Source organism: Macaca fascicularis, chromosome 2 (assembly GCF_037993035.2).
Source record: "Macaca fascicularis isolate 582-1 chromosome 2, T2T-MFA8v1.1".
In the NCBI taxonomy this organism is placed as follows: Eukaryota; Metazoa; Chordata; class Mammalia; order Primates; family Cercopithecidae; genus Macaca; species Macaca fascicularis.
Window position 1 is genome coordinate 180,570,503 of NC_088376.1, and position 13,132 is coordinate 180,583,634.

The 13,132-nt window shown below is 35.2% G+C and overlaps 1 protein-coding gene across 2 annotated transcripts in view; it reads right to left on the minus strand.

Moving 5' to 3' along the window:
* The window catches only part of ZPLD1 (zona pellucida like domain containing 1), a 60,809-nt gene that overhangs the window by 16,352 nt on the left and 31,325 nt on the right, over window positions 1-13,132 (minus strand). For both annotated transcript variants that reach the window (XM_015445343.4, XM_065539239.2), the window contains 4 exons: window positions 10,045-10,265; window positions 6,812-6,993; window positions 5,347-5,419; window positions 776-873 (listed from right to left, as the gene is read on the minus strand). In XM_015445343.4, the coding sequence (XP_015300829.3) occupies window positions 776-873; window positions 5,347-5,419; window positions 6,812-6,993; window positions 10,045-10,265 (574 nt within the window). The remainder of the gene's footprint in view (window positions 1-775; window positions 874-5,346; window positions 5,420-6,811; window positions 6,994-10,044; window positions 10,266-13,132) is intronic.

A 13,132-nucleotide genomic window follows, 5' to 3' on the forward strand; every position in this document is an offset into this window, starting at 1 on the left:
TATAAAAAAAAACTAATCCATGGGTAGTGAATGCCAATGAAATGGAAAAAACTCCTGCATTATTAAAGGACAATTTTAAAGACTTATACAAGAATAGAAATATTTTTCAGGACAGGAAGAGGGAAGGTAAAGAAGAACGAAATTTCTGGAGTATACCAATCTCTTTAGGATGCAAAGTTTAAATAATAATACATGAGCAATCCAAAAGAGGCCATTTTCACATTACTTTTTTTTAATAAGGCAGGGTTAGAGCTTCAGCTTTTGAGTTCCATTTCAGTTTGATTGCTCTGAATTTTCTTAAGTATCATCCAAAATTTAATCGTTTTTTTATAGAGATGTTTCTGGAGATCATTTTGTGTAATTTTGACACACTCTTATGCAGAGTCCTTTCATTTTTTAATAAATTCATATTGAAGAGTAACATACATATGGAAAAGCAAGCAAATCAATTGTTCACAGAATGACTACATCTGGTTAATCATCTTTCTGATGAAGAAATACAACATTTCAGCATCCCAGATCTTCCCATACCCCCTTCCAAGAACCACTCGCCTTCTTTGTGGGAAGACTTGTTATTTTCCAATTAATGACACAACATGAGTGTAACCTCTTAAACTTTGTAATTTGTTATTTCTTTTTAGTAGCATGCCTAAATGGTGTGGCAATGATAATATTTTCAAACTGAGTTTAAAAATGAATGGGCCAACTTTATGACTCATGAGGGTTTGGGCAGTCAAAGTGTTTTGACCTAAAAAAGATAAGACTTTGAAATTACCTGCCATCCAGATTAGTGGCTTGGACAGCTGCAAATACTTTGGTTTTCAAAGGTAATCCTATACTGGGGATAATTAACTGCTGGTTGTAGGTTGAATCCTAATGACAAAACAATAAAAAATCTATTATTACCTCCCCAACAACAGCACACTTACTACTTAAAACAACAATGTTAGAGAGAAAAAAAAGAAAGTAAATCAACATAAATCTACAGAATCAATGGAAAAAGGATTTACGTGACCCTCTGGTTTCTTGGCAGAACTATTATTAAGCCATATCCATGTAACAAATTGATTCCATGCATAAATCTTTTGTTTCCATAGTTTACCATATATGGTGGCTGATGTTCAATGTATCTCAGTTATATTCAGTGGTCATTAGTTAATATTCAGTTTGGTTAATATTCAATGGTCAATATTTAGTTTACTTAAATTAATATGCCATTTATTTGATTATATTAGAGACTAATATTCAGTTTATTTAAATTACATCGGCTTCAATTTAAGCCCTTTACTATAGACACTGTAGGTCTTATACTTCTGATAATATTTTATTTACTCAAAATCACTTACCTGGCAACTTGAAATTGTTAAAATGTAATTGAAAATCAAAGTAAGACCATTTTAAAGTCACACAAGAACAGAAATTTTCTTCTAGGCACAATAGGAGAAAGTACAGGAGAACCACATTTCTAGAATATATCAATATCTTCAAGATGCAAACTTTGAATAATAATACACGGAAAACATTTACACATTATGAGACATTTACACATTACATTTTGTATAGGGCAAGATTCAGTTTTTGAGACAAACACAGACTCCAGGCTGCTAGAATACATGCCGTATGGTTCCTGCACAAATTCCTTAGAGGTCACTCATACAAGGGTATCTCAGGACTTCATTTTCACTTTTCTACCCTTATTTTAGACCAATTCTAGAGAGCTTATTTGTATCATTCTCAAACCCACAGTAGATTAAAGCATCGGATTAGAAATTAAGAAGTGGCAGGTATAATTTGATAATGAAGAAAACCAGAAAATATAGAGTGCAAAAAACAAACCAAAAAAACCCTCCGAATTTACACAGTCATGTAATTTAACGTAGAGGCCAATTGTTTCCCTAAACTTAGTAATTCTGAAGACATTGCTGTTTGGCAGCAAAGAAAAGTTTTTAAGGGTCATTATAAAATCTTAAAATCGTTGGGAAAGACAACATCCCAACCATACTCTCTTTAGAAGGCTTGGAAGAAAGCAACATATTTTAAATTTTATAATTTAAGACAGTAATAGTTTGGATGCTTCACTTTTAAGAAAAAAATGTTAATACGGAATGTTTTATTTCCAAATAAAGTCAAATAAATAAGAGATATACTTAAAAACTGATACTCTTCAGTCTTTTGTTTTCTATTTTGGTGATAAATGATCATAGCTCCTCTAACCATGGTGGGTAGTATTTTTATGTAATTATCTTTCAGGCTCCCTTTTCCAACTTCTCCAAGTAACCTACACTTCATTAACTATACAGCCCTTTCATCTTATATTTGAATCAATATTATCCAGAAGAATGCTTACTTTCTTTACAACATTATATTGCTGAGTCATATGGCAAATGACATATGATCCAGCTGTGGTTTAATTATGAATCATCAATTTTTTCTTACTGAAATTGCTTCTAAGAGGTAATTTTCCAACTTTAATTTGTATGATGACTTTTACTCATTAGTAATATATTGTCCCTAAAATCAATTATATCCATTTTAATTTTTCTCCAGCATTTAAAAAATGTTCATAATTATAATAACCTTATGTAATATTTGCTGACTCTCCACCCTCTCAGAAGAATCTAACATTTAAGTAGAATTCCAGTACACAAAAGCATCCTTACTTTCCATTTCCACAATGAACAAAACTGACATATTTATATTGCACAAAATAATGCCACAGTTCAATTAGTAATCTTCATACATGAAAATCACGTAGTTGATGTCATTGGTTTTTTTAAATATAATTTCCCCTCAGTATACTTACTGAATCCCAGAACACATAAAACTAAACTATTGTGCTACATCGAACTGAGTACAACTTTTCCTCTCCAAACAACAAATCAGAAAATGAAAGTAGTAGGGATGTAATATAAAATTTCATCATCCTCAAGGGTTAGAAATAAAAAACTTTCCTTGTGAAACAGGAATTAATGGATTCGAAGATTATAATATTTTATTTGGAATGCTACAATAAAATTACATCTGGCTAGCTACATGTTAATATTTCAAACAAATAATAAGGATGATTTTGGATCAACTAATGAAAGTGTATCAAATTTTTTTCTAGTGTAATTTACTAATTTTTAGATATCCTGTAACATGCCAAAATACTATGATGACACTGTGTTAAAAAAATTTTTAGGTTGAGGCATTGAAACTCTTCTGTATTCTTCTGTATTATACATCAATGATGAGCAAATGCCACTTTATATTTATCAAAACCCATAGAATGTACAAGAGGAAGAGTAATCTCAACACAAAATAAATGTCAATTATGAACTTTGGTTAATAATGTATCCATAACGGTTTATTAATTTTAACGAATGTATCACACTAACACAAGATGTAAATAATAGGAAAAAAATGTGTGCAAGGGGAGGGGTATGTTTGGGAACTCTGTACTTTCTAATCAACTTTTCTGTCAAACTAAGACTGCTCTATAACTGATTTAAAATGAGAAGTATTTTGGCACCATCTATTTCACTTGTAGTCTAATATAAAAAAATTGGTTACCATATAATTAAAATATTAAGGTTATCATCTAATTATAGGCTTTTTAAGCATTATAACTTCAGAGATTCTTTGAAGGATTATACCTTGTTAGCGACAGAACTACAGTACCATCTCTAGTGATAAAAGAAAGACCTTAATAACAAAGCTTTCCTGAAATCCACACTTCTAAATTTTGATTTTCTGCTATTTCAGTGAGAGAATAGTTTAATTTCACAGAAAGTAATAGTATCATTAAATGTCATATGGATATATTTTTCACTTTCTTAGGATCAGGAATTCTCATCTTTGTCTCACTCAATTATAACAAATAATATTAAATCCAACTAGTAAAAAAAAAAAAAAAAAATCCAACTAGTAATCTCAACTCTACCTCAGAGAGATTATGCATATAAATTAACAGACAGAAATTTTCCAGTTTAAAGTTATATAAATATTGTTCACAATAGTAAATATCTAGCCATATCAAAAATGAATATTGGCACACGTTTGCTGAGTATTGTAGAATCAAGTATCTTGGCAGCTTCTCTCTTTCTCTCTCTCTCTCTCTCTCTCTTTTTTTTTTTTTTGAGACTGAGTCTTGCCTCTGTCGCCCAGGCTGGAGTGCAGTGGCCGGATCTCGGCTCACTGCAAGCTCCGCCTCCCGGGTTCGCGCCATTTTCCTGCCTCAGCCTCCCAAGTATTCGGGACTACAGGCCCCCGCCACCATGCCCCGGTAATTTTTTTGTATTTTTAGTAGAAATGGTGTCTGACCGTGTTAGCCAGGATGGTCTTGATCCCCTGACCTCGTGATTCGCCTGCCTCAGCCTCCCATAGTGCTGGGATTACAGGCATGAGCCACCGCGCCCAGCCGACAGCTTCTCTTTGCAGAAGGAAGTTCAGAAACGACAGAAAGGCAATCTTGATTCTAACACATTTTAATTTGTTGTTTAGAACTCTGTGGTGTCAGATTACAAACTTATAAACATGATTTTTTAAAATGCCTTTGGAAAATGTCCTACTATAATATTTATAGCTCATTATATTCAATGTATAAAGCACTGACTTTTAAATCAGTTGCATGAATTATAACTCGGTGCCATGATGACATGAATAATATTGTAAAAATCCGATTCATAATTTACAAAAATGTTGGTTGATAGATTGAAAAATTGATATTTAAATCAGGCATTTAAAATGTATGAATAAAAATTTTTAATCAACATGAAAATATCATTTAGGGGATTAATGTTAGAGTTATAAATAGAAATCCATGTATTTTTCACGTTTTGCTGCCACTGTCGATATTTACATGACAAAAATTTAGATAATGCTGTGTAGTCAATCCAAATTATTTCAGATGTGACAGAATTGTCATCAGCCAAAACCCACATCGAAAATATTAACACATTCATCACCAAGGATGCCGCCAAGGCAAACACCGTTTGTACTGTTAAAATCTTTGCATCACACATAAAAAATAATTTCCTAAATCTTGAAGCTAACTGTAGCTACTCACACACCCCTACCTAAACAAATAAATACCTGTAAATGTAGATAGACATTTGAAGAAATTATTTAAAATCACACTTATGATATAAAATTTAAATCATTTATCAACTTTTAGAAAATTTAATGGAGATGTTACTATACCTTTATCACTAAGATATATGAAAATGGTAGCAAAAATAGATAAATGTTACCAAGGCATAACAGGGTTAATGTGGCTTTCAGTAGATTTTTATGTAAAAGCCATTCACATAAATGACTCCTCACAACAGTGAAAGAGAAAATAACATCCTTCACCCATCAACTTACGTTATAAAGGAGCAGGTTCAAAGTGCTGACAAATGTGCCATTGTTCTCTCTCACAGAAATAGCAGCTGAGGACCTAAAACACATTTAGAAAAAGGAAAGCACTCATGAGATTTTAAAGTAAAAGTGATACCTGGATGTTAGATTTAAAGCACTAAAACTCCCGAATAATTCTGACATACTGTTAACATACTGTTAATTATGCTTGAAGTTGCTATACTGTTTAAATCTCTGAACAGATAAAATAATAAGAAAGCAAGAGGGAACAAGTAAAGACAAGCTATTCTTCATGATCATTTTATTTTTAAAGCAATCTTTTTTGTGTGTTTTGCATTACTTTTAAGAGATTTGGCAAATAAGGGCTTGAATCTGATGCAAATACACTTTCATCAATTCTATTACAATAGAAGTTTCATGAGATCAGGGAATTTGTTTTACTTTGTTCATTGCTAGAACATTGGATGGTAAATAGGTAAGTGATAAACTGAATAATCAATGAATTTCCATGCAATTGAAGCTCAGGAACGTGTTCGGTGTGGGGAGTAGGGGACAGAATGAGAGACGCTTTCCTGTACAGCCATATTCTTTTGACTCAAAGCCTTTCCTTTCTCATTTTCCACATCAAAGTCTTGCTTCTGTCCAAGGTACTTATCATCACTGTGCTATTAAAACCAGCTATGAATATTTTTTCATGGAAGTAGAATGTGGCCTCCACATTTCCTCATAACTAAGATTAAGCAATAACTAAGACTTCATAATAGCAAATCCTAAAATGGGAGAAAGCGTTCACTTAATCATCCCATTTTGTCAAAAATATTCAACAAATCCAGGTGATTACATTGGAATATGGACACAGTCCTCTCTGGGAGTATGTGCTTTGGAAATAATGAATACACGAATACAAACAAAAGGCTACACCCTCAGTCCATATTTGGAGCTCCTTGACTATATGCCATGCCATGTTTCTGGGAGAATCATGAGCACCCATGCAAGTGACAGCTCAACAGAGGGATGGAGATCCCAGAATCTGGGTAGAAGAGCCCAGCAGTGAAAGCATATGGCCGAGACGGAAGCCAACCAAAATTCAGCAATGTAGTTACCAAATGTTATACAGGCTGGAAACACCACAGGGCCTTCAGGGCCATGAAACACCCAAGGCTCTTGGGCAAAGGGATTGAAGAGAACCCAAGGCAGACAACTGGCTAGTTTGATTCAGCTTAATTTGGGGGAAAAATGGTTTGGGTCTGTTATGGATCATAACAATTAGAGATAGGTAGATAGATAAATACATAGATAATGATAGATAAACAGATAGAGATAAATATATTAGACATAATATGCTTCCCATTACATTGTCTGAACTTAACTATTTTCAATAAATCCTACTATCGTTCTAAGTCCCTGAAAGATAAGAAACAACCGAAGCAAAAATGCCATATGAGAAAGCAGGAATAAAATGCAAACTTACGAAGCAAGCTGGGTATTATTAACCAGGTATTCCAATGGATAGCTACAACTAAATTTGTAAAGAAGCCCAGGTAGATAGCTGATGATTGTTGGTGGGTCTGGAGTATCAATATATCCTGAAATATTTCCTATTTGCACTGAAGTTGCATTTCCATAAGCACTGACTCCAGGAATTGTGGATACCTGTTAGAATGTTAGATTAGTTTAATGATTAAATGGCTATATATACGTCCAGGCACTTCATATGCAAAATAAAACATTAAGCAAGATCAACTATAAAATGAGAAGGTTTTGAAATTGCAAGTTTATAAGTGAGAAATGCGATTTATAAGTGGCCTGTAAGTAAATGAAACTTTGTATTTACCAAAACACTTTACTCATCCTTTATAAAAAGAAAGAAGATTATAGGTTCAGATGGTTACAACAAGTAATCTGAAAACACTCATGGATGAAGCCAAAATTCTCTGGCATGGCTGAAAAAAAAAAAAAAAAAAAAAAAAAACCCTGTTAATCTGAACCTTTTTCCCTGTTAGCTTCATATCTCCAGGCTCCAACTCTCGAAAATAATGCTGTCACTGTCCCTACTTTCCCGTGATGTATCCTACTCCTCCCCAGGATCTCACCTTCCCTAGGAAATTCCCCGGACTCCCCATATGCAGTGTTGATCTCCACAATATTTGTAGGCAGAGCAAGAGCAGCCTGCTCGCTGGGCAGTTCCCTCAGCCATCACCGACACTCTTTGTGGGCAGGGACCATCTTGTCCACCTTTGCAAAGTCAGCATAGCACAGCGACCAGCATCTTGGGCCCCACAAAGGATTTTCAAATAAATGAATGAAGGTCGTAAATTTTCTGAGGACTGATCTTCTCAGGGTCTTCCTGTCTAGTTCATAAGGATACTTATCTACTTCTAGGACAATAGTTTATAGGTGGGTTTTGGGGGTTCATGAACTTTCAGAAGTTATGTAAAAATGTTGTCCATGTGTATTTTCTTGGGTCTGCTTGGCCTTCGTTGAATTCTCCAGTCTTACTAAAATTTAAGATCCACCATTTTAGGAATAATCAATAATTTTTTGACCTTCGTAATACCAGAGAGTTATTCGACCTTGTCAAATACAAGAGGGCATTCATTAGATATTTTAGCAGATACTACTTTATTACTAAGATCTGTGATAATTTTCAACAATAGAGTAAACTTTACGCATGAACCTAACAGCACATGGGTAAAGCTGTGGCAATTATCTAGTTAATTTATAAATGGGACAAGAATCTTTATGAATGAAAACATCATTATTCCAATCCAGAGACTTAGTAGCCTACTTAATTTTTTTCCCATGCAGGAACGATCTTAGAGCAGTTCCAAAGCTGATAGCACTTAAGGCAAAAATGAAAGATAAGCAAATCTTCCCCTCATCCCACTACTTGCTTGATTTGATAACTAAACACACCAATTCTGTCTATGAAAATAAAATACATACATATATATATATATATAGCAATTTTTTTTTTTTCCTGAGACAAAATCTCACTCTGTCACCCAGGCTGGAGTGCAGTCATGCAATCTCGGCTCACTGCAACCTCCACCTCTTGAGTTCAAGTGATTCTCCTGCCTCAGCCTCCCAAGTAGCTGGGATTAGAGGCACACGTCACCTGGCCCAGCTAATTTTTGTATTTTTAGCAGAGGTGGGGTTTCACCATGTTGGCCAGGCTAGTCCCAAACTCCTGACCTCAGGCGATCTGCCCACCTCGGCCCCCCAAAGTGCTGGGATTACAGGTATTAGCCACCATGCCCAGCCTGGCAATTTTTATAGCAGACTTATTCAGCTTTTTAAAAAGGTAAACAGCACACACATTGCACACTTTTCCTGGCGTTTCTCCTGAATCGTTTTCTAGGCAGCAGGGCAAGGTGACACATTCAGACAAGAAAGGGAAGGAAAGCCTTCAGGGCATGGTGGGAGACGGGGAAATGCTGCTCATCTCCACATAGGCTCTTTCCTTCCACACAGAACAGGAACTTGTAATAATCGACCTGCATCACTCCCCCTTAGGCCCACTTCATAACCTCTCTGCACACAACTCAGAGAGTTGAATAAACGTTTTTAATAAAAAGAGTCAACAATACTCAGGCTGCAGGCTTGGAAATGGTCATGGGCACAATATTCTAACTGCCCTCTGGGAAAAGATAAAGAAGATTCAAAGAAATCTATTTTCTCTGTCTTCCATCTCCCACCAAGTCTTAGAAACCCTGGCCTTGGAATAATCAATCCTTTCTCCTTAATACAAAATAATAACCTGCGAAGAGTAAAAGTCAGTATCTCCTTCCCTGGGCTGAGTGATCATGTTTATTGTGCTTCCTTTTTTATATTTGCAAATTCACCAATAAGATTATATTTAAATAAGCAAAATAAAAAATAGTACTAAGTGAATTTCAGTGTAACTATTTAACTAATACTCCCGTCAAATCACAATATATTCACTTCTACTAATTTTAATTCACTGGAGAGTCAATTCCTTATTCAACTCTATTTTTGGTGTTCCATGCATTAATAAATAAATGAATGCTACAAACTAGTATTTCTAATTCAGGGTGGAAATGTTTGAAGAGATGTTTCAATTTTCACAATGACTACAGAGAGTGTGCTACTGGGATTTCATGGTAAGACTGGATATGATAAACATTTTGAAATTCAAAGGACAGTCCCACACACTTAAGAATATTATACCAGAAATACTGACAGCCCCTTTTTACAAGGCACTCGTATCGATCATTCAATGGTAAGCATGAAAGAAGATTACAAGCTTCCCATTCTGTCTTTCATCTTTCTTTCCAAATGAGGTCACTGAAACAACAGGCCAAGTGGTTCACTGCCAGACTCACTGGAACAAACATTGTTTGAATGGTCAGACACTTTCTTCTAAAGCCTGAGGAATATGGCTAATGCTAAACTGTAGAAACAGATCCATCAGTGTCACTCACACAAAAAAATGCTGCTTAGAGGGGCACAGCTGACCTCAGGCCCTTTGACTGCCCCACTGCTATAAACATAACCATTACTGGAAGATAGAATTGTGTATTTGGGAGTGCATGCCTCAAACAAGGCAAAGGAAAGTGATTTGTTCAATTTTATTATTTTTTTTTTCTTAAGAGATAGATTGGGCTTCTTATTCTTTCATGAAATGGGGAGATTTTTTATTTATGACCCCAGACCTAGCACAAAATATCACACTAATCTTACCACCAAGTTGTTTCCACAGCCCTCCAAGGTGCTGAGATTGATGATAAAAATGACCACCGCTGGAAAGGTGTTGTTATTGATGAACCCTCTGCAGTGGGAGTCCCCATGCCTTCCATTCAGTGCCAGATCTGTTTCCGAATAACCCGAGAAAAGTACCGTGCAAAAATTAATCTTCATCGTAATGGCCTGCACCCCACAATAGACACTGATGTCTCTTTCAGCTGAAATAAAAATATATAAAAACAAACAGAAGTCAGAAAAGCAGAAAGAATCATAAATACCATTAACATCCCACTGATATATTTATTCATCTCCTTTGTCTGTGTAACTCATTTTTATATTTGATACACCATAATCCAATGTGCCAGCTATTAAGTAGACAAGAAAAATAGCCTTTTATTTAGTTATTTAAGGAGAGATCTTTGAGTGTAGAGATTACAGTTCACCTCTGTTTCCTTGTGCTTGGTGTCCAGTGGATGTACATTAAGTGTTGATCAAGTATTGCCAAATGACCAGAGAATTGAGTGGAAACAAATCAGGTTACTGAGGAAATTCAGAACGAGAGCAACTGGATTATTCAGATCACTTGTCAAGAGTAGTGAAAATCACTACAAATGATGCATTTTCCCAAGTATAAGGAGAAAACTGTTGAAATCCACCCGAAACCCAATTGTCAAGCACTATGGTATTTGGTAACCCATCTTACGGGTTGTATAAATAAAAGCCATCCATCAGAATTCAATTTTATTTTGCCTAAATTAAATCACACTAGAGAGAAAGGGAATGAAAAATAGTGTTGATATTATGAGCAAAAATGCACAGCTCACTATAAGAAAATTTTGCCAATGACTACGCATGCCTCAGTTAAAAAAAAAAAAAAATGACCTAAACATGGAAATGTAAAACACAACTTGCATGGTTCTCCATGACTCCGTGGGCTATCTGTGATGGGATCTAGCCCCTGTCTATAGAAGTGAGCTATAGAAGTGAGCACACACACACGGTCTTCATATCTCTTGTTAGTTATTTTTCTACTTGTAATGTAGAAAATGTATAAAGGAAATGGGGAGAGTGGCTGCTAGGTAATTCCCTAGAGGCAGATTATTTTACATTCCTCAGTTCTGGTAACTGCTATGGGTTGAATTATGTCCCCCCCAAAAAAAGATATGCTGCAGCCCTAACCCTCAGTACCTTAGGCTTTATTTGGGAAAAGGTTGTTGCAGATTAAATTAGGTAAGATGAGGTAATACTCGGGTAATTACTGAACCCGTAATTCAGTATGACTGGCGTCCTTATAAAATAAACATCCAGTGAAGAGACAGACACACAGGGAGAGACCATGTGAAGGCACAGGATTAGAATGATGCATCTACAAGCCCAGGCACACCCAAGGTTGCTGGCAAACCACTGGAAGCGAGGAGGAGACAAGAAAGGATTCTTCTCAGACTTTCAGAGGGAGCATGGCCCTGCCTGGATTTTGAACTTCTGGCATCCAGAACTGTGAGGTAATAAATTGCTGTCTTTTAAATCACCCAGGACACAAGTTTCCGTTGTCTCAAATCACATTGTTTGTGGTACTTCGTTACAACAGCCCTAGAAAACTAAGAGAGTGACTTTACCATTTTTTATCACCCTGGTATACCAATTAGATAAAGAACCTGAAACAAGTATCAAGCTTTCAACATGTAGAAACAAACAAAAACTGATTCTGCTTTTCAATGGGGAAATGACCTTGATTGTTCAAAAGAGGAAAACCAAACAAAATAACACATATTTTTGGTGAATGATGGTATGTTCACCTAAGCAGTATGTAAATTTCATTCAAGGTTTTTAGCATAGAATTAATTTGCTTAAATAATTCAGTCCTAATCTAACAGTAGAAATGTTCAATAGCATTATCTCTTTAGAGTGTTTATTCTATATACACACTGGGGTTTTTTTCTAGCAAAGCAAGTCATATTTGGGGAATGTGAATAAGCAATATGGAAACGTCTATGTTTTTTAATAAGTTTAAACTCATTAAAATTACCTATAAAGAAAGATGAAAAATCTTTTTCATGGCCAAAAACCAAAAGGCTAGGTGTTGTAGGAAATTCTACACAGTATTTCCTTTGTTGGTGGAAAAATAATGAATTAATTATGAAGTATACTTCGCCAACCTAGCAAATAATAAACGCCATTTAAAATTAGGGGGCTATCTCCATAGCCTTCAGCAACATTAACTATTTAAATGCAAAGATAATTTTTAAATGATAGTTTTTTCTAAAATAATACAGTTTATTTTAATAAATGTTGATGAGTACCTATGAAGTATGTCTTAAATCTACTGATTTTTCTCTATCTACATGCTATTCCTTTGCTCCTGCCATCATTATCTCTCCCCTGGAATATTGTACTAGCTTCCTAACTGGTTCCTTTATTTCCAGTCTCAATGTCCTTCAATTAGTACAGCTGTTAATATATTAATCCAGTCATGTCATCCTCATGCTCAGATTTTCAACAGCTACCTTTTCCCATAGGCCAAAAGCCCAAATCTTGAACTAGGTGCTCAAGTCTCTCCATAATCTGTTACCTACCTACCTCTGCATGCTCCTCCCTCTCTCTCTCTTCTATCAACCTTGCTCCCTCAATTTGACTCTGAACATTTTTCATATATTTAAAGATAGAAACCAGAAAAGTAGTTATCTCCTGGGGTGGAATTGCCTATAATAGGAGCACGAGAAAAATTGGAGAAAAGATAAAAATGTTCTCTATCTTGATTTGGGTGCAAGTTATATAAGTATATACATGTGCTAACATTTCAAGCAGTACCCTGAAGATTGGCACATCTTATTATATGTAAATTATTCCTCACCAAAGTACTGTGGGCATTTTTAAAAGCACAATACAGGAACGCACACAAAGTATGTGCATCAGCGCTCTTTCTTCTGTTTGGAATGCTCCACCTACCCCAAAGCTTTGCCGAAGTAACTCCTACTCGTTCTTCAGGTTTCAAATTTTATTTACCCAAATACTTGACCTGATCCCAAGTCTAAGGTGTGCCACTCTGTTTTATGCTGTTTTGTTGACTTAGAATTGTATATGTATT